Source organism: Taeniopygia guttata, chromosome 3, assembly GCF_048771995.1.
Source record: "Taeniopygia guttata chromosome 3, bTaeGut7.mat, whole genome shotgun sequence".
NCBI lineage: Eukaryota > Metazoa > Chordata > Aves > Passeriformes > Estrildidae > Taeniopygia > Taeniopygia guttata.
The window spans coordinates 50570740-50593549 of NC_133027.1; the positions used below are offsets into that span (position 1 = coordinate 50570740).

At 37.6% G+C, this 22810-nt stretch overlaps 1 protein-coding gene across 4 annotated transcripts in view; it reads right to left on the reverse strand.

Annotated features, from left to right (window-relative positions):
• CEP85L (centrosomal protein 85 like) overlaps nt 1-22810 on the reverse strand; it is a 134786-nt gene that overhangs the window by 58077 nt on the left and 53899 nt on the right. For all 4 annotated transcript variants that reach the window (XM_030267794.4, XM_072926806.1, XM_030267796.4 and 1 more), the window contains one exon: nt 5184-5950. In XM_030267794.4, coding sequence (XP_030123654.4) covers nt 5184-5950 — 767 coding nt within the window. The remainder of the gene's footprint in view (nt 1-5183; nt 5951-22810) is intronic.

A 22810-nucleotide genomic window follows, 5' to 3' on the forward strand; every position in this document is an offset into this window, starting at 1 on the left:
GATGACATATAAAGCTGGCAAAGTTAGCAGCTAACCAATGCCAAGGCTTTTTTTGCAATCAAGAATAGTCCAAGTTTAGTTTCCCAGTCATTTGCTAGCACTCCAGACTGAACCTACAAGCACCTTATAATGAATGGAATCCCATTTGCTGGGCTACCAACTCCACAGCAAAATGAACAGACCATAAAAGCTTAGTTATGGCTCACAGTAAAGGAGTTCACTCTGCTTGCTAAAAGTGATAATCTCTCACACTGAGTTTTCTATCCCTGAAAAGTTTCACCAAAACGTGATCTAGGAAAATTGCTGATATTAATAATTTTAATTTTCTGATCTGACAGGATTGCAAAAAAACCCTAGCTTTGAGTTGACATTTAGGAATAAAATCTTCTGTGGTAACGATGTCATCTCAGGAATCTTATGGCTTTTCTTTCAATTAAGGTTTTACAGCTTTGTTTACCAATGTTTAGATATGCAAAGTTTACTTACTTCCTTTCTGCTTTGCAACGAAAATTGTTCTAATAATTCTAAACTTCTCATTACATTAAAACTTAATTTCCAGCAACTTTTATATACACTGTATGATCAAGCTATTGTTTTCGTCATTAAAAAAAACACACTAAACCTGGTACATTGAAGGGAAAAGATGCACTTAAGTAATTTCCACTTATTATCTCTGGAATATTCTGACACAATTTAGCACACCATGAAGAAATCATACATATGCTCTGTACACTGGAATAAAGAGATTCATACTTACTTACAACTTACAGTAGTATTACTTACAGTGATACTTACAACACTGTACAAAATTAATATGTAGATATGCAATCTTCTGAAGCTTTCCTTATTATTATATAATCTCCAACAACTTTAAATGCATGCTTTCATTTTAAATCTAATTTTTGGACTAGCACACAGCATGTACCTACATGCATTCAGATAATAGGATATATAATAGGATCAGACCTTAAGAAATGCCACTGCTTGAAAACATAGAGCCTTTTAATTTACATTTTATGGCCTCCAAGTTCAGTAAATGGGAAATGCTGTGGTGTGTTTTATAAGCGTATTTTTCTCTTAATACAGTCCTTATCACACATTTCCTTATACAAAAATCAGCTGTAGATTGAAAACAATTAAACAATTAAGTGTATAGTGAAATATAAATTCCTCATGGAAACTGTTTTCATTAAAGCAATATTTCTTTGTTTCAGTGCATGAACTGAACTGCATAAACCTAAGAACTGTTAAAATCTGTTCCTAGGAAATGCGTAGGAGAATGTTTATTTTTAAAAAGCATACATTAAATAACTCACATTAGCTAAGGAAATGAATTTTCAGATGCAACTCCATGATGTTACACAATAACCAAAGACCAGATTCTCCTTGCAGATTTATTTCTGAAATGTACAGACACCACACCCACAGCTGAAGGATGCACCCTCTCTAAGGGGCATTCTGTTGTTCCACAGTACATTTTCTGCAGTTGCCACCTTGACCAGATCCTGAAGGACAATCACAATGTAGCTGTAGGTCTTCTACCCAACACTCTGAGCTTCCCTTACAATGTCCAGGAAATTTTACTTTACAACCCATGGTTTATAATTGGAATGGAAAAGCCACATGATAGGTAGGCATTCTAATTTGGGGAGCAAAGTGTAAGAACAACCACTGAGTTCAGTCAACTTCAGATTACTAAGGAAGCAGAAAATCTTAAGCTTGAAGGTAATTAACCTTAGAACAGCTTTTGAGCTGTTACATTATACTTCCTGTTAGTCTGTGGAGTAAACAAATAGAAAGATTGAATAATCAACTCTGAATTGGTGTTTTCTATGGTCAACTGTCTATATTAGTCTGTGAGGACATAAAAACTTATTTGTAGTGTGTATTATTAAGTCCAACAGCTATTCCTGAACCATTGGTCCTCAAAATCAACTCAGAAAATTGTTGCTGTCTATTCTTACTTCATTAGTGATAGGCTGGTAGAGTGGAGGCTACAGAGTGCAGCTGTCTTAAAGATGCACAAAACTGCTCTAGATTAACAGTTAAAAGCAAAGCTTGTTGTATTCTCTGTTCATGGCACTAGTAGTTTTAAAGAAAAATAATGATAAACTGATTTTTTTCAGTCCTAGAAAAACCACTACATTTCCAACAGGATATATATGTATTAAAAGTAAAAAAGGAAAAGTAACCCTCACTAAAAGGAAAAGAAAAAAATTTAAAAATTTATATTGAATTCTGGGTTTTGCCCTTTTTATAAATGATCAGCTTCCTCTATGGCCTTCTACTCTCTTTCTTAGATATATATTCCACTTAGGATTGCAGTTCTCTTGGTTTCTCAGAAATAATAAAACAGCAGTTCCCAGGTACACGTGATCTCTGAAAAAAAGCCGCACCAAAATGATGCTGACGTTTCTTTAAAACACAGGTGTCAAGACAGGAAGAATCATTCTTATTTCTTCATTGCTTCTGGCATCTCTCCTCCTCACAGGTGCAACCTCTGTCAGAAAGACAGGAGGGCAGGGAGGGCCAGCAGAGGATGGCTCTAAGAGCCTAAAGCCTCTTGCACATGCTTTGAAACAGATCCCATTTCAAGGCCCAGCAATATGACTCCAGATCATGCTGATGGAAGTGCTTGCTAAGACCATCAGGAATTTCCTCCACAGAGATGTAAAAGTTACAGGTGGGAAAAAAAAAAGCCAAACAAAAAACCAAAATAAACCAAAACAATAGCCAGTTTTAGGCAAAATGTCAAATCTCAAAAACCTGAAAAGGTGCAGCACTGTTTGTGAATCAAAGTCAAAGATAAATAATGCTGGTGTTCCCCCTGCTGGCTCTATCCTCCAAATACAGCTCGGTAGCAATGCCTGCATGGATGAAAGCTTTTAAGTAACTGTAATAACACATACATCATCTGTTTCAAACATTTAACTTTGCCTTCATACTACATTTAAACAAGATCAGAGGGACAAAGCACTTCTGAGATATGAAGGACAAAAGCTGGGAGTTCTTTTGATCTAAGTAAAAACAATGTGTTTTAAAGGCACATATAAGATGATGAAGAGACCTTTGCCTAAATGAAGCAAATAAGTAAATAAAACTTGTGAGACACCATCTGGGGTACTGCATACAGGTCTGGTATCCCCAGCATAAAAAAGAACGTGGAACTGTTGGAGCAAATCCAAAGGAGGCCACAAAATTGGTAAGAGGACTGAAGCACTTCCCAACAAAAACAGGCTGAGGAAGGCAGGGCTCTTCAGCCTGGAGAAGAGAAGGTTGAGTGGAAACCTCATAGCAACCATCCATTATCTGAAGGGGCCCTACTGGAGCTCCTTCACAGAAACTGTAGTGATAGGATACGGAGTAATGGGTATAAACTGAAAAAGGGGAAATTTAAGGTGGAATATTAGGAAGAAATTCTTTACTGTGAGGGTGGTAAGACACAGAAACAGGTTGCTCAGCAAAGTTGTGGATGCCCCAACCTTGGTAGTGTCCAAGGCCAGGCTGGATAAGGCTCTGAGCAACCTGGTCTAGTGGGAGGTGTCCCTGACCATGGCAGAGGCGGTTGGGACTAAATGATCTTTAAGGTCCCTTCCAACCCTTAATATTCTGTCATTCTGTACATTGAATCCAAGAAGAGAAGCACCAGGCACAGTAACCTGATCACAAATCTCACAGACGGCACCACTGCTGGCTGCAGCCAGCCACACATCTCAGGTGTTTGGGAAGACCTGAAGGAATGGATAGACCAAGGTCTCTGATGGTACCCTGCTGTCACTTCCCAAACCCTTCATGTGCTCAATGCCACCAGCAGGTGCCAAGTGCCCAGAGTCCAGCTGGCAGTACCCTGGACCCAGCCTTAGCACTGAGCCCATCTCTGTCAATTCAGTTCTGAGAGGACCCCATCAGCCTCTGCTCCCTACCTGGGGAATTTATCAGCACCAGAATCTTTGAAGTGCTTAGGGAAATATGAGGGTTTCTGCGGCAATAAAGGTGTCTACCTGTAACAATGTCAGATTTTTAGACAAACCCTTAGAGATTGCTATTCATTTGACCATATTAGTTGGCTTCAATTTTCTTCAGTTAAAAAACAAAAACAAACAAAAACAAACAACAAAAAAAACTAACAAAAAAAACCAACCTCATAAAAATTGAACATAACAAAAACTGAAAACACCAGCAAAAACCAAAACCAGATCACCATTCAGAGCAAAATTGGATGTTAAGAATCTCTAAACTTGTCATTCTTTCCAATATACAACAGAAGGAACAACAAAACTTGAGCACAACTCCTTGTAAATTACTTCTTGTACTTCAGGCTGAAGAAAACAGGAAATCTGAACATACTGCTAGATTATCTCTGCTGAGATAATATCCTAGTCTAATCCTAAAATGCCTTTCAGAGAAATTTATAATCTGCAATTTTTTTGTCAAGTCAAGCCAAACTTACTACACAGGTAAACATGGATGTGCAGGTTTTAAATACTGCCTTCCTTCACAAACTGTATTTCCCCATTAGGGGAAGAGCTGGAAACAAAGACTGAATTGCAATGTTAGAAAGGGCTACCTATCTCTTAAGCACTATGTGCTTGATAATCTCTATATAAAAATATTTCAAGTATGACACATCAACCACACACGATCTTATTTAAATAAACCAGATTGTTGACTACTGTTAGTTGATTTGTATTAGTTAAAAAATAAGCAGTAATATCAAACTGAATTCCATTTTTAAGTGCTAGGCATAAGGAGATTTAATATTCATTTACCCCTGAACTACACAAAAGTCATTCTTATTTTGCTGAATGCATGAACGCAGCCTCTTTGTAATCTCATGCAGATAAAAATACTTTCACATTTCCCCTACTATACAGTTACTCTTAAAACTACTAAAAAGGCTACTTGGTAAATCTCTTCCTGTGCTCAGCTTCACATGAAGACATTAGTTCCATGCAGACAAGCACAATGAATCAGAGTAAAGTGTAAGCAGACAGCAGAAATAAAAGAAAACCCAAACATAATATTGAGAAACAAGCAGCAATAGCCCCAACCAAAGCTTAAAAAAACATCACCTGGTTACAAGGACCCGTTCCCTCTCCTGTTCCATTTAAAACTGCCTGTTATTCCTCAGGTATAACTCAGGATGCCACATGATGGCAGCACACACCAAGCTCTGGCCTTACCTGCGTAGGCTGGTCACCTGCTACTCTAAAGTCTCCAAGCTGCTGCATGTGCCATGCAGGCACACCACAGGGCTCCTCAGCAGGCCTGCAGTCCAGGGGGTTTGCCCGTAGCTGCTCCTTGAGCCACATCTGAGTCCTCACTGCCGGCTGTATGGGAGCTCCGCTCACAGCCTGCTGTCCCAGTGTCGCGTACCTCTGGCCGAAAGCTTCGCAGCCGCCTGCCGGAGGTTTGCTGTCAGGTAAGGCACTGTAGGTCAAGTCTAAGGCGTGTCTCCTGCTTGGGGAGTCTGAAACAAAGTCGTCTTTGCTGCACGTTTCAAATTTGTATTTGCAGTCTAGTAGAGAAGATCTTCTTTTCCCCACTTCTTTGTCTTCAATTTTTAGCAACTCCATGCTGTCACACAAACAACTTGGCCCACTTGTTCTTAATTGAGGTGGCACAGCTTTGTCCGTACCAGCCCTGTATTCCACTGAATGACTACTTCCATCTTGGCTGAAATTATTTGGTGAGCTGAGTTTAGACAAGGAGGACCATTTTCTTACGGGTCTTGCATCTTTCATGTCAAGAGAATTGTCCAGGGCTCCCTGATTTCTGCCTCCTCCTGACCGTACAAAGCTTGTACTCCATTTTGAGCCATCAGACTTGAAAGCTTCCCTGTGTTTGGAAAGTGAAGAGCTGGCACTAGACAGCATCACATGGGCAGTGGGAATTGAAACCAGTGATCGGCTGGGCTTAAATGATGATGTACCACTTGAAGTTGAATGATCTGTGAAGAGAAATTTATTACGTAAATAAGTGCAACACAGAGCTCATTAACATTAGTTAAGATAGGAAAAAATATCAAATTCAAGGTGAAATGCAAAAAATAGAAGCAAAGAGGTTTCTTGACAAAATAGGGCCTTCTAGATCACTCTAAACCATAAGAATGGAAACTTATTAAAGTGGGACATTTTCAAGTTTATTTTGCTCAGGTGTCATGATTACAATAAGAAAAGCGCACTAAGCATTGGCAACAGCAGCTTCAGATAAAATTCTCAGCCTGTGAGCCAAAGAAACCATTGCCAGCCTTAAGGTGACAGGATGGACTAATCTCTCCCCCAACTCCATATAAACACATATATATAGGGAGCTTCTGTAACACGAACAGTAGAGGTGTTTAGGAACCTCAAGACTGGTTCCTCTTCCATCACCTCTCTTTCCATTTTTTGACGGCAGAGCAATTCAACAAATGCCCTTCGTAAAACAGCAGTGCTGTAGACAAGCCTGTTTAATAATGGTCACTTGGACACAGTTTTTCAACATTCTGGATCTCATCAATTTCCAAGTATGCTTCCTGTGCTGTGTTTGGCGGGGAAGGAGTTAATTTCCTCCACAGTACCTGGTATGGAGCTATGTTTTGGATTTGTTCTGGAGACTGTGTTGGTGCTTTACAGATATTTTAGCGCCTGCTAAGCAGTCCTTACACATAGTCAAGGCCTTTCCTGCTTCTCAGCCCACCAGTGAGGAGGCTGGTGGTGCACAAAGAGCTGGGAGGGGACACAACTGGAAGAGCTGACCCCATCTATCCTATGGCACCATGCTCAGCAATAAAACTAGGGAGAAAGCTGGTTTGGGGGGTTGCTACTGAGGCAACAGTCAGCCAGTGGTGACCAATTGTTTTCATTTGCAGCATTTCTTGGTTCTTATTTCTAGTTACTTTTCTCACAATGTTTTTCTTCAGGAAAAGACTCGCAGGTAAAGCAGGGATGGAAGTGCACAGAAGAAAGAAATGCATCTCCTCCTGTACAGGTAACTCCTTAGCTTGAAGCTGCTGGCTTTGTAACATCCAAGAAAACTAACCTTTGTACTGAACCTTACCTAGAAGCTGAATCTGACACAGCACTAAGTGAGTCCAGCAAAGGAAGCAGTCCCAGGCCTTTTTACATCCAAAGAAAATAAGAGTGTATTAGGATTCAAAAATAACTGACCTATGTTTTAGGCTATACAGATTTCTAGGAGTAGAAACATATCTGCAAGAGAAAGGTAAAATAAATCATGTATACATGTATCTGTAAAACTTAATATAGTAAAAAATATATCAAAGTATTTAATATAGCATCTTCCATCTAAAATACTACCTTAATGTTACCCATACATGGTTTTCAAACTAAAATTAAAACCAATAATAATTAAAAATATATTATCTCCTTCAGTTATTAGATTAAATTACTTATTAATATGTGGTAGATTTTTATTTTTCTTTCTTTTAAATTTAATTAAACTAAAAATAAATTAATTTTGAGTCCAGATTTAAACTTCTTTGCTTCACTTCCAATTCTAAACTTTTCAAGCAGATTTGAACTCGGAATACCACTTATATCCAAGTACAGCTGATGGATGTCTCCAATAATTTGTCTCAAAGAGAAACACAGTAATTTTGGCTTCAAGTTGTCCTAATTAGTCTTCCCATTAATGCTCACTGAAACATATGAGGAAATTCACACTTTTTCTTAGAGCATATTGCTCAAGTCTGCGTTGCCTGCAGGCTCAGCTGGAAAGAGAACCAGTCTGCCTTTGGAAACATCTCACAACACTAAAAGCAGGAAATTTGTAGGTTTCATTGAAAATAGGAGAGAATACACAAAGCATCATGAAACTTAAGAGACATTATTTCTTCCTCTTCTGCAGACACAGGAACAAGCGCCATCTGGCCAAATCCAGCCAAAGACAACTTTATCCAAGCAGCAGGTTTTTCCCTTGCACACAGGCGGGGGTACGCAAATGCCAGTTCAGAACTCAAAGTGCTCTCTCCTTGGGATTACTTGGGGTTTACTTCTTGGATCTGGTATTTATTTGAAAATTACAAACACTCTCAAGCATGGCTTGTGTGTCTCCAGAGTCTTGCAAAGCTTAAAACGGCTCTCTTTAATGAAAGCCAAAAGAGACGCGAGGATATAAAAGTAGCTAGATGCTACTTGAAAGATTTTCCTTTCAGCAGAAGTAAGATTATATGACAATTTTTTCTTTTCAATTATCCTAATAACTTTTTCTGGGTCCCACCACAAAACTCCCTGGAGTACTTTTCTAATAGGCATGACACTTTAATACCTGATCCAGAACACCCAAAGCCACATAAATAAGAGAATTGAAAGAATGCTATTTTAAAAACACATTACAAGACTTCTACCATATGATAACAGCAGATGGGAAAAAAAATGAAGAACATTTCATATGGCTTTCTAACCATCTTCTGTTACACTTCTGAAATATTTAATTACTGCTTATCTGGCAAAGAAAGTTATGTAACAGGACCAATTTTGGTCTTAATAAAAAATTAATCACAAAGAGAGAGCACAGCAGGCACTTTCTTCTGAAAGAGGGGTAGAAGAAAGAAACTCTTCAATATAAAGTTAATCAACACCTCCTACTCATTTGCATTTTCCTGTGCTATGTTTTTTTAATTACTGGAAGAAGAACCTATGAAGTAATTTCTTAGGCCAAACACACGACCCTCATGTATCTACTTAAATTCCTTATCTGTTGCCCAAAAGTCAGTCAAAACACACGAGTCAGAAAAGGTTCACTGTAACCCTCAACAACTTCTTAAGCTGCAAAATTATACCAGTAGTATGAGAACTCCCATATAAGATACACCTCAGACAAATTCTTCACTATTCCAGATAAGATATTATCAAACAATAGCAGAGTAATAAACTAATACAGCTACTCAATATTAATCAAAATCAAAATATATTTGATACGGGTATTTATGGGATGCATATGTATCTAATGCCACTGAAAAGCGGTGAATCTTCCTTGTGCGAAGGACTTTGAAATTTGATATTTTATCCAGGGTATAATTAGAGTGCCCTGATCATGGAGAAAGACAATACTACTAAAAACAGCTGACCTTCTCTTCCGGTCCTCGCTTCCCACCCACCCCCCAAAACACTGACATAGTTTACCCCCATCTAGGAAAATAAACTGAACTACTCTTATTCTATACTGAGCAGAAGATAAACAGGGGAAGTCAAGCCTCCATTATACAATTGAAGGTCTTGATTCTGGCTGTGGTTTAGTGAACCAAAGCTCTGGCATTCATCACAGGACCTCAGTTCCTCTGAACTGTTCTGTAGCTCTTAACTGCATGGCCCCCAGCAACAGGCTACAAACAATTCCAGCATCCAGCATAGGACTAAAGGAGCCATGGGTCTTCCATCTACCATGCAACCATATGAGTACTTCCCATAATCTCCAAAACAGCTGTTTTCAACAACAGAAGTGTCTAACTCTCCTGGGAGTTGGTTGAAAGACAAAGATATTGGGATGATGTGCCATGACAGTAGTATTGATGCTACACGTGTGTTCCTCCCTGCCTACCTAGTCGAAACAAACTGGACAGGCCTTAATGCAACAGAGATACTCAGATGAGCCATATGAGACATTTCAAAGTGGCCAGGCAGGAGGCCAGTTCTTGTAAAAAGTCCTAAGCAGACTGACTCATCATCCTCTGAAGCAAAAGCATGCCTTTCCAGGGTGCAGCAGTACTCACAGGAATGGTTTGGGCTTGGCTGGTTTGTTGGGTTTTTGAGTTTTTTTGTATTGTCTAGAATTCTTCATCATTATTTTTACAAGCCTTTTTCATATTACTTCAAGTTTACTATGTCAAAATATCAGGTGAATGAAGGAAGGAATCTTTGCAAATAACTCTTTTCCAATGAATAAATAAGAGCATGCATCACAGAAAGCTGTGGCAGAAAAGGAAGGAAGCACTGCAGACAAAGCAGGGAACTGTTCAGACACTTAACAAGTTTTGTATGAGAAAGAGTTCCTAAACATTATCTGTTTATAAAGTTCTGTGTTTGAACAGCAAGGAACTAATATAAAAAAATAACTAACAAAAAACTTACTAGAGGAAAAGCATAGTACTAACTAAAGTTATTTTTAAATAATATTAAATGCTAAAATACTTACTGCCAGTAAAACATCTATGCCTTCAAAGCAGAAACAGTCATGTGGTGTTTAGAAACAAGTCCAATTAATGTCAGTTGGAAAAAAGAAGGAAGTTCACTGCCTTTGACCATCACCATCACTGTACTGCCAGTATCAATCAGAATTCTTTTACATAAGATGTGGGTTGCAAACTCTGAGTCAGTTCTACTTTGTTTCACAATAATTGTATGGGATTTTCTGTAATCTACTGTGTTGCATACCAAAGGAATGCAAGTTGTACCTAAAAACTTGCTAGTTTTAAAAGGTGAAGGAATTTAAAAGCTATGTTATTCACAAATAATTTGACCAGTACAATGCTGAATAATATAAATGTGAACTTAGAAAGTTGAAGTTGAGACGGGATTTTCAAAAGCTGAAGCAATTTTATTGCTTTTAGGACTTTTTTTCAGATTAAATACTGGTAAAGCTGCTATCCCTGAGCAATGTTATTGTAGAGAGATGGAAGAAGGAATAAATGGTATGACAGCCTCACAGGCTTCCTACAATGTACAGATATCAAAAAATACTACAAGGCAATTTTAGAGAATTTTTAGTAAGTAAAGCAGAAATCCATGATGGAAAGAGTAAAATCTGCACTTATAAGTACATCCAGGATGGCACACTTGTGCAAGGAAAGAAATGCAGACGTAACACTGAGTTCCTGCAAATGGCAAAAAGCTTCTTAGACATCCTTACAAACAAAGGGAATGCTGTGTACATATGAACATACTTGAACAGAAATATCCCATCTAATTTATTAAGACCTGGCCATTTGGTATCCATCTTCCTTATTCTCCTCCTCTATAGTTAATGAATTTGCTTCTCCCCCTCTTGTGACTTCTCATTCTTTTCCACGCTCTTCAGGCAAAGATACTTTCTCCCTTGTTTCACAGAGAGGTGATAGAGTAGCAACAATCATACTCAGAGTAAGCAATGAGGACAACACTCTCAATTTACAAATAATACAAAAAAGGGCAGTGAAAAGTATGTTCTAAAATTTATTAAAGTTTAACAAAGACTGTCACTGAACAAGAGAAAATTATACCTCCTCACTGAGCAAATGAAAAATATTTACTCAAAGAAAATAACTTGTATTTCCCTATTTTCGCATTATTCATATCCTGTTTTCAGCTTGCCATGCAAAGGGTTGCCTTGTTTCACTTAGATTTACCTGAAAACACAGTATTTTCCCTAGAAAACAGTACTGACAAGGAATGTGCCTTATAGGAGCTGCTACTTTGTAATAAGTTGTAGTATTTCTGGTACTGAAATACTCTTTCACAAATCCGCTCTTTGATGAAGTCTCATTAGGGAACTGCCAACACTCAGCAGCTTTGATTTATTTAAAGAGTGTTGTCCTATGCTTCAGAGGTCATCCCTGTACCTTAAGATCAGGCTCCCACCACACCTTCTGAGATAGCAGACCTGGCAAAAACCTCATCAGCAAAGTTCTTAAGATTCTAGCAACGAGAACACAGAACTAAGTAACTCAGAGGGACCACACCTTCATATGATCTCACCTTATCACTACAAATCAATCTCTGCATTCGACATCCCATTTCAAGAGCCAAGGTTCTTAATTCCGTCACTTAATTTAGATGACAAGAGGCAATCTGAGCATCTTCCCAAAGAATTTCACAGGGGTGATCAAAACAAAATCACTACCAAAATGAAGCACACAGAGATGTAACATTTGCTTTTCTGATCCTACATGATCAGTTAAAAAAACACTACACATGAGACAAGCTCTGTAGAAAGTGTTAGTTTACTCCTGTGTGCCACTGCAGTCAGATTTGAGGTCAAAGTTCTCATTAGTAACTGACATTAAAATACTTTCGACAGAATGACCCGTCATCCAAAACACTCCTCATTAAAGTTAATACACATTCCCCTGACTTAAATAGCTGGTTTGGGTTTCGAATTTTTTTTTGTGCAAGACACTAGATAAAATGTTCCACATTCCACTTTAAAATAAACTTCTTTAAACTAGCTGTTTGGTAGTACCAATTATAAGACTCAAATAATAAAATTTTACATGTGTTTCAATAAACGAAGCTTAACAAAAACTTTTGACATCAGTTTGTGTTTTGCAAAAGTTGACTTCAGGAAGACTGCACCAAGGCAGTGCAACAGTTTTTGATAGGGGAAAACAAATACAGAAATAAAGCAAGTGCATGTGAGTGGTATAGCAAACCTGAGGTCTTAACACTCATTAGGTATATATATGCACAGAGTAAAAAGAAAACCCCTACGCCCCCAACATACCAGATACACACCAGGTATATCTGTCCTGCCCAAGGGATCTAGCATAACTGGTATTTCAGGACACAAAAGAGTACTGCCTATTAATATTTCTGTGAAGTGCCAATTTACCCAGCAATATCTAGGCTAATAATACTCAGATGGGGAATCCACAACTCCAAAAGAGAAGCATCTTCGAAAAAATTTAGTAACTTCTACTCTTGAGCCAGATCTGGGTCAACTTAGCTCACTTAACTGAAACCCAGATTCAGATGATATAACAGGGAACTGTAAAGGAAAGTAGTGGTGTACAGAGGTGAGATGCTGCCACTCCAAAATGAAGGGAGGCATTGGTTCTGTGCAACAAGGGCAGCTCTGACAAACAGGCACACATTTCAAAAAGCAGCAGGCAAAACTTCTTTTACAGGAAAAGATTATTCAGTAGAGAAAAATAAATTACAAGTCAACTACTGCAAGATACTATTCTTGTTTTCCACACTCTACTCAATTATTCCAGATTCCAATGGTAGAGAAATGTGAAAGTACAGATTCATAAAAAAACAAGTGACAAATACAATACCATGGGATATTTAACTGAAGCAGAAAATATTTCACAGATTTTATTTGAGCAAATAGTCTAAAGCAAACAGCAGGTAAGCCCAAGAGCAAATTTTTACTCCGTATCAGTCACTGAAAACAAGTTATTCATGACTGCTATTGGTCCAAGCTTGCAATGGCCATTTGCTAAATTAATCTGTAAAGAGAAAGGCTAATCTAACTTACATAAAGGTCTCTTTAGATGAGAAAACTGAGCATGTTAAGATAGAATTGTCTTAAAAGAATGAGCATGTTTTACCAGAATACAATAAACCTTTTGATTTATGCACTTTGCCTCTTCAACCAAGAATATCATAAACCCACAGTCAAATATAATAATGATTCCTAGAAATACAACAGAATAAAGGATACTTTGAACAACCATTTCCAAAAGGCTAAACTTTTGCAGCAGTAAGTGACACATACAAAGAAACATCCCAATCTCAGTGTGTTCTCTTGATGTGCCTCTCTACACTCAGCTTCAGCTTTGGTGCTATTTTGCTGCCATACATGTATAGCACCTGAGTCTCTCTCAGGTGCTATACACAGAGCTCTCTGTGCTGTGCTCCAGGATGTTCACAGGCTGCCATAGAGTGGGGCAACACTCTTCAAATAAACCACATGTGAGTTACATGCAGCTGGCCACCACAAAATAGTAAAAAATATCATGCATGCAAAGTGGATGCACTATGCAAAAGAGCACAAACCAAGAGAAATTTGAATCCCACAGCATCTATCTTCTCCAGCCATCTAAGAGCTATTTTTAAGAAACGGTTATATAACTAAGTAGAACAATTTTTAGATTAACAGGTTCTATTTTCACCCCCCCCAGATAAGAGGATAAAGCAATATTCCAGAACAGCAGTCACGTAAACAGGCAACTTGATTTCATTGAAGCAGAAGCATGAGTGAAAACCTATACTGCCACAGGGAGTTTCTTTTGTAGTTAGCTGTCTCATTTTTTAGAAGTCTAGATCTTAACTTGCATTTGCCCTTTTATGAAGGCCATCTACAGCTTCCAATTGCATTTTCCAACAAGAAGCACTTAAGAGTGAAGACATGAAGAAATCAAATATCCCCCTAGGACCTTCTTTAAAAATAATGGCTAAAGGGGAAAAAATACTGTGGATGCCACAATATATCTGTTTTCTCCTTTTCTGTATCTGCAAGATACCCATGCCCCAAATACCATCTACTTCAACAGCCATTAGATACCACTTCTTGCTGGCATTATTTTTTCATCCCCAGTTAGGGATGACTTAAAAAACTAGAATAACTTAGCCCATCAGAACAGAAATCCACCCCTGCTCTCCACAGGAGGATAATTCTAGGTATTTTTGTTCTCTGCAAGAGAACACTCAGTGCCAGGTACATACCTACCCTTTCCTATACCAAGACAGATGCAAGTTGTGCTTTCTCAGTCTTGACAGGCAACTTATTTATATTATCCCAACTCTCTAACTTGCCTCTTATACCATCCCCTACAACAACATTCCCAGATTAGCTAGGCTGATACCTTTCAGCAGCAAAATTACCTCACCTAAGAAATCAATGGCAAAGGATGTGCAAGTGAAGACAAACTCACATGAGGAGCATTAAAGAGATGCTAACACAAAGATCAGAGCAAAACCTGAGGGGCCCCAGAGAGCACTATCACTCCAGAGAGTTAAAACTATGTGGTTGACCAAGGTATGTATGAATACCTCATATTTTCTTCATAACTACATGTACAAACAGAGCCCTCAATTCAGTGTCAAGGAACTTTAGAAGGTTAAATTCCACTTTCAAGGAGACTGGCATTTTTGTTTATGTTTTTGAGCTAACTATCCACTAATGACAGTTTAATTCCTCTTTCTACTAAGACTGTCTTTCTATTGGAATAATTATAAGTAATTAAATATTAAAATATTTAGATTCAACTGGTACCTGTTCTCCTCACCACAGAGCAGTGGATCTCTTGGTTCACAGCCCACCAGGAAAAGCTCTAAACAGGACCAGCACCCTTCAGTTTTATGCCAGGCCACACAAGTGGGGAAGAACACACCTTCGTTTTTTCTCCCAATCTCACGCTTCAGCTTCATTTCCTCCACTGATCTCCCTCAGCTGAGCCTTGCACAGCAGTCAGCCTCCTAGCTTACCTCTGTAGTCTCACTTCGGGAGCCCCAGCCCAACCCATAATCATAGAATAGAATAATTTAGATTGAAAAAGACCTTCAAGAACATTAAGTCCAACTATTAACTCAGCACTACCAAGTCCCACACTAAAGCCATGGCCTCAAGCGCCATATCTACATGTTATCTTTTGAAAACCTCCAGGGGTGGTGATTCAACCACTTCCCTGGGCAGCCTGTTCTAATATCTGACAGCCCTTTAATTGGTAACTCTTCCAAGTATCACACAGACTTCTGTACAATTAGAACACATGTGCATTACTCAGATGGAAAAAGAAGTCCTTTAACGGGCAGAAGCAGGTGCTGTGAGCAGCCACAGCAGCGAGGCTGCCCTGGGTGCAGGGAGCAGGAGGATGCTGCTTGCTGGCCTTCAGTGCCTCATTGCAGGCCTGTCCCTGCCTGACTCCTTCCCACTGCTGCAGACCTGGGTCAGCCCAGGACGCCAAGCACAGCCAGCCCGCCTTGCTGCAGCACTGCTGCTGCTGGGCACCTCTTGGAAGCACCTCATGGGCCACAAGCCATTTACTGAACACACTTTGGGAATGCCTGTACCGAGCATCCCTTCCAAGGGCCAGAAATCATCCCCGGCAACCCCAGAAGTTCAACGGTTACCTCAAGAGTAACTTAACTCACAGGGGAAGTCTCTCTCCTTCAGACGCAGATCCCCAAATGGTAAAAGAGATGGTAATATGTTAACAGTAGCAAATATTCAGCTGGAGTAGGTCTGTTGCAGGCCTAACAGTCTACTTAATTACTTACTAAGATTTGGGGAAAACCCCAATAACAAACTGGGGAAATTTAAATAACAAAATGGGAAAATTTAAATAAGAAATTGGGAAAAGAAAAAAAGAAAAAAAGTTAGTAAAACCCTGTAAAGTAAATACAGAAAGAAGTAAAATATAATGTTGCAGAAGCAGCTTTAGCACTCTATTTTCTAACCTTCATATTCCTAGTTTTGCTACTCTACCCTTCATTTACTATAAACTAATCTCACCTTCCCTTAAAGTTTCTTAGACACATCAGGGCTTTGATAACAAATTAACAGCCTACTCCACATGTAGGTCACCATCTGGAACTCAGATCAGGTCACAGAGGATTAACTTTTAATTGGATTTTAGCACAGCTCTATATCCTACAGAAGAAGTCACATTTTATACTTCAAAAATTAAGTATCATTATTGTATTTTCCAAGTGAAGAAGAGGAGACAAACTCTTACAACTAGACTAATGTCACTTATAAACTTTACCTGCTTCCTCCCACTGTTCTTTACACTGAGTGGTACTAGCTACCCTGGTTACCTTTTTAAATTTCACGAATTCAAGCAAAACAAAGTAGCAACAAACTTAGGGGAAAGGAGTGCAAGACCCACCTGGAACTTCCAGCATTTTCCTATAGCAAGATTCCTATTACTAACAGAAGCATTTTTTAAAGCAACAGTGGCAACAAGAAAATATGGAAGAGTTTCTGCATTCCATCCCACAAAACTGATTACAATATAATAAACAGATGTGGAAAATCCTTTGCTTTCATGCATCATTTGGCTTTCACTGTTTTGACTCCAGGTTCTAACATTCCGTTTTTCAGGCACACCTCTGGAGCCAAGGTACTACAACTATTAGTAACAGAGAGTTGTTCCAATTCTAATTTAGAATTAGACAGAATTTAGACAGAATTTACCTACAGCAGAAAACAAAGGAGAGGGATTCACAATTCTGTACTGCCCATAAAAAACTTTTCCTCCAGAACCCCCAGTCTTCACATACCCTGAGGACTTAATTTTTAGGTGTTTTTTAGAGGACAGTTTGAGAAAAAGTAAACATTACGGTGGTGAAATTAGGAGAATTAATTCTGAAGGTGTATTTAGAACCAAATCTCGCAGTCTTTGGAGGATTTCTGTACTGTGAAAAAACAAGCCTCCACTCCAGAAGGGAACTGTTATTTCCTTATATGTCCATCCACAAAGAAGACATGAAGGATAATTTTAAAGGCTGGAGGGAAAAAAACCCCAAACTTTATGCATGCATTAATGCTTAAGAGCTTATTTACACTGCTAGTAGTCTGTCTGTAACATAAAGACAGTTCTATACTATTAAAATTAATCTGTATGTCACATTTTTTAGAAGTATCCTGAAAATTAAAGGCCATTTGTACCCTTTGACAAGACTGGCTGAAAGATCTGATTTTAACTATAATCAATGCTTAAATAAATTGATAGTGAATTAGAAGAGAAACACATAATGACTAGTAGAGTCTTTTATCACAGCTTTTCCTACTGAAGGGATTTAGCTTTGTAAAGTTAACAGCAGTTTAGAGCTTGCCCATTCTTTCACTGGCAATCAATTTCTAAAGTTGTTTTTTTCCCCCACTTCCTATGCCAAAAGATTTTAGTGCCCTGACATCACAACGACTTGGAAAATTTTATGATTAGCATAAATTAAATTAAAGCAATTAAATGAAAACAATAATTAAATTGCTAATTAAATGAAATTAAATGAAAGCAATAAATTTAATTATATTAAATGAAAGCAATAAATTCAACTAAATTAAATGAAAGCAATAAATTCAACTAAATTATAAAAGTAAGAAAATATAAGTAACTAATTATGAAAATTCTTTAACAGAATGTTTCTCATCCTGAAAGACCAGAAATTCTTTTGCCAAATCATATATAAGTCAGGCACCATTTGGTCCACTGAATTCATCCTCCCTGGAATGAAAACACACTTGCTATAAATTATATCAGCAGTCTCAGATTAAAAGACTTGATCTACTGTAGATAATAGAGCTCTAACCCAACTATAACTTGCATATTTGAGATGATTTCTGCAGTCATTTAGGATAAAACACACTAAAGCATTCCAAACAAAAAGAAGACGCTATACACACACAGACAAAAAAGAAGAAATCCTTTCTTGGTGCAGTTTGGGATTTGATTGCCATAATTTTAGAAATCAATCTGGCAGCTCAATTCCTAACAGCAAAATTTACCTAGCACCTGAATAGGGATGCTGGTTCACTGCCAACAAGCCTCCAAGTACCCATGGAATCTCCAGCACTACTGAAGATAGCCCATCATATGACATAAAAACTGCAGCTATTTTAAGTGCTACTACCTGTACTGCTACCCAGTTTTAGACTTTATTTAAACAGAAGAGCGGTTCACTGTTGACAGAAAACTAACAAGCTTGAACACAAACAATCTGAATTATATTTTCCTTCAATGGGTTTAGTGATCACTTCTCTCTGCTCCCCAGGATAATTGAAGACAGAGGCTTCATGCCCTTTTTGTCTTCCGTGATGTGCACAATTAAAAGTACACAGCAAGAGGTGGGAGAGCAGAAAATGTTTCAATTAATGCCTTTGAAAATGGAAAGAATTTAGTGTTTACAAATTTATTTCCAGATGTTGGCTCGTACATTTGGATATTTATAGTACTTATCACTATGGCATCCAATCACATTAGCAGTGCTCTGATCCCCACAAAGAAAACAAAACAAAACTGTTTCTTCTCCGCTCTCCAGCCTATTAAGAAACACCTCAGTTAAAGTATTACTAGCACAGCACATTTTAGAAATTAGAAAGAGAACTCTTTTTAAAAGGTACACTCAGTTTCAGATCTTATTTTTTGATCAGAACAAGCAGGGACAAAACTCTATCATAAAAGTTGGTGTGGTAGACGTGACACCTGATCTCTGGTCCTGAAATAAAGTCAGTTCTATAACCACTAGCTAAGAAAGTCTGAATTGTATACTTACAGAAAGCATTTAAATTTTAAAAGTTAAAATAAAATCTAATTATGTTAATAACTGAAGTAATCTTCCACCCCAGAGAAATGCAAGACAGTAATTTTGCGCAGTGCGGTATCCACAGTGCTCATCAGAGCTACCCAATAGCACCAGTAAATCCCTAACACAGCAAACTGAAATGGCATTCAGCCCACATCCCAGCTACCAGGATGAAATCTGAAACTCTGCAAAGGGTAGCAATTTTAGCAGCAACACACAGATCTTCAATCCCCACTCAAGTGGTGCAAGGTTATTGATGCACTTCAGCTTCAGAAGAGAGGTCAACACAAATTATTTTTGATAATCAAAACTACCCTTCTTCACCATGCACAGAGTATTTTTATAATTGCACACTGCTTAATTCCCTTTTGCATCTTGGGCTAACATTTAGAGGCAAATTAGACATGATTACAATATTGAAATAATGAAGTAGCAGAAATAACTGTATCAATCATGATTATAAACACTGAATGCAAGAACAGCTTCTTAACAGAACCTCCAAATATCTTTATTTACCCTGTCTTTTAGTAATGCACTTTATTTTAAGATTTTCATTTATATCTTTAGTAATTATAGGTCAAAAACATTAATGATGTTGGAAAAAGAAGCATGGTAACTCATGTATATATATATGCAAAGAGAAACTCTTGTATAAAGCGTATTAATAAATCTGTTTATATATGCACGTATAATAAAATAAACTTATTTAACCAGCCTTACAAGTCAGTAAGCTTCAGAAGATACCAGGAAAAAAAAAAAAATTCATACTTCTTCAAGTGTGGTATCAGACATCTGAAATACAGAACTCCACCAAGCATATCCTGCTCCATCAAGTCCCACACTTACTTCTCAACAGCTGGAATAACACCAACCCATGTAAGCATCAGTCTAATTAATGTTCTTTAACTTTTACAGTAAATTTAGGGTATACTACTCTTATGGGAGTACCGTATTCCCAGAACTACACAAACATGAACTTTTAGCCGCAAGTCACATATTTTATTAATTCTACTAGACTATGCTACCTGCCAGACCCAACTAAAGTAAATATTCATATATAGTCATAATATTCCCACCTACTTTTGAATTCCCATTTCATTCCAAAACTTCAGAAGTATATAATTGACTATGAATTTTTCACATTCCTCACCTCCTTCCAAAATAATCCATTACAATTTCCATTAAGGATTAAATAAATGTTATTTTCCATTACAAAATTAAATTCCACTCATGGGTAAACACAAAACCTTCCATTTTTGTTGTTTACTCATCATGTCTACATATAGACCACTTCTTCATATTCCACAAGAAGAAGGTTTCGTTACATCACTTACTGATATCATTCTTAATACGTAGAAAAACAATGCAACTATCCCAGACCTTGTGTCACAAAGGAAAATAAGGAAAAAAAAAATCAGGAAGAACAGAAGGAAGAAAGTACTACTGCACCATCTCATAAAGATATTCTAAAAGCTGAAATACTACAGTATAAATCATGGACTGTTCCTTCTTTTATTTACATAACATACTGTTCTTTTTAAGTGAAAATCCAAGTGTTATAAGAATTGAGCCATTTGGAACAGCAGAAATTACAGATTTTAAAACACAAATTTGGCCAGAACAATCTTTTAGTACTTAACTTTTTTTAAACTTTTTTTTTCTTTTTTTTGGGGACTGACACTGAAAACACAGAAGAACAACAAACTGGAGCAGTTGTATACATAAAACTGAAGCCATATGGGCCTCCTGTACTGAAGTCCTCTGTCATAGCCTCCTCAGTGTAAACTAGTAAGATCATCTGAATACCTGATCAGGGTGAGAAAGATGTCATGTAAAGACCTGAACATGGAAAGCATATCTATCCTGTGGGCTGCCTGAAGTCAGATTTGTTTTCTCCCTCTTCTTCCTGAACTCCTCTAGGAGGGAGGAGATGGAGGAATAACGAGACCTGAAAAGGAATACCAAACTGGGGGACATTGATATCAATTGAGGAGAGAGAAAGCAACTTAAGATCCCCTTCAGACATGTCCCAGGGAGAGTGCGCTTCCAGTTTTACAGAAGCCATGAATCACTTCACTCAATTCCCTTCAGAAGCTGTATTAGACAACAACTTCCAAGCAACCACCAAAAAAATTTGTGTTTTCACAGAATCTGAGAATATCTTGGTCTGAAAGGGCCTCAAATATTATCTTGTTCCAACCTCTCTGAAGTGTGTTTTCTTCACGATTTTTTTTTTTTTTTTTTTATCATGAGCATGTGTTCTAATCTAAATAGAGCATAATAGTAAAAAAACAAAAATTCTGCACATCTGATTTGAACTCTCATTTGTCTAAAATTTTTTCAACTAAACTTCTTTGGTCTAGAAAGATTTTTCTAACATATGAGGAGAACCACAACCCCATTACGGATGCCCTAGTGAATCCAATTCCCTTTCTATGCACTCAGAACATATTTTTAGTTCCATTTTCTAGCTGAGCTAATTAGAATTAAAACCTTGCCATCACTCTCAACAGCGAAGTATGACTGCATGCAGATGGCTGATGCAAAGAGAAAGAAAGAAGTACTTTTAATCATATCACCTCTGTAAAGAAAAGCTTACTGCAGAAACACCCCTCACCCAGTTAAAAAGTGTCTGTTTCTTTAAAATTTTTATGTAAGATAGAACAATAAACTATAATCCTGTCCTGAATCTCTAGGTACTCCTACAGAATAAAACGTACAAACAGGAAAACTGAAAACCTCCTGCAAGTTCATACAATAAATGCCATTGTTGAAACCAACCAATAAAGACAGTTTTATTTTTGAAAATACAAAATATTTTTAGCCTTTGACAGGGACAGACTAATCCCTGATAGAAAAGGATGTGCCACTAAGAGTTTATGATAGTTATACAAATGAAGAAAAATGCACATAATACAGTCTTCTGATTCACAGGCCAACATCAAGACTAAAATCATCTTGTAAACTTAAGAATAGCAGCATGAACACAGGGACACACTCAATTCAAGATATATCAAAAATATATACATGTATTTAAACTCTGGTTTATAGTCTTTAGACTTGCTAAAAACAACAGGAGACAATATGAACCCGTATACAGTTTTGGCCAGGAAAAAACAAAAAAAAACAAACAAACAAAAAAAAAACCAAAAAAAAACAAACACCACCAAAAAACAGTAACAACCCACTCTCACACCTTACCCCCCTCAAAAAACACGTAAATGTCAAATGTCAAATAGTTATATTAGTTACATTTATTTGACACACTATTCCAGGTAGTAACAGACAAAATAAGGGTCAACAACAGAAAAACTATGGCTTGGTATGCTCTGGCTGGACATCAGGGAAAAATTCTTCACAAGGACATCTTATAGCACTGAGACAAGGTTATTCAAAGATATTGAGGTACCTGGGAAGGTTTTCAAGAATCAGAAAGACAAAGTCAGGGCTGACCTGGTCTATTTTGGTAATGATCCTGCTCTGAGCATAGGGCTGGAAACAGAAACCTCCTGCAGTCTTTTCCAAACCACGTTTCTACGATTCAATAGCGTGAAAATATGCAGCACTAATTCTTTCCCAAGAAGGCTAAAATTCTTATTAATTTTGCATTAAAAATATCTGAACTAAACTATTTGCTTCCTATTTTCATGTGAGGTAAGCAATGGCATTTAAATTATCAAATACCAGCTGAGTTGCAAGGAGTCAACCTACAACCCGGTAGAATTTGACACTGGCATTCAGGACTAGGTGTGTCATTTATTTAAGAGATGACTGCCATGTCCTACTTGTATTATTATCTGGTAAGATGAAAGCAAATTTTTTCCACTTCTATCCCTTTTTCAGGGCCATACAATCAAAGG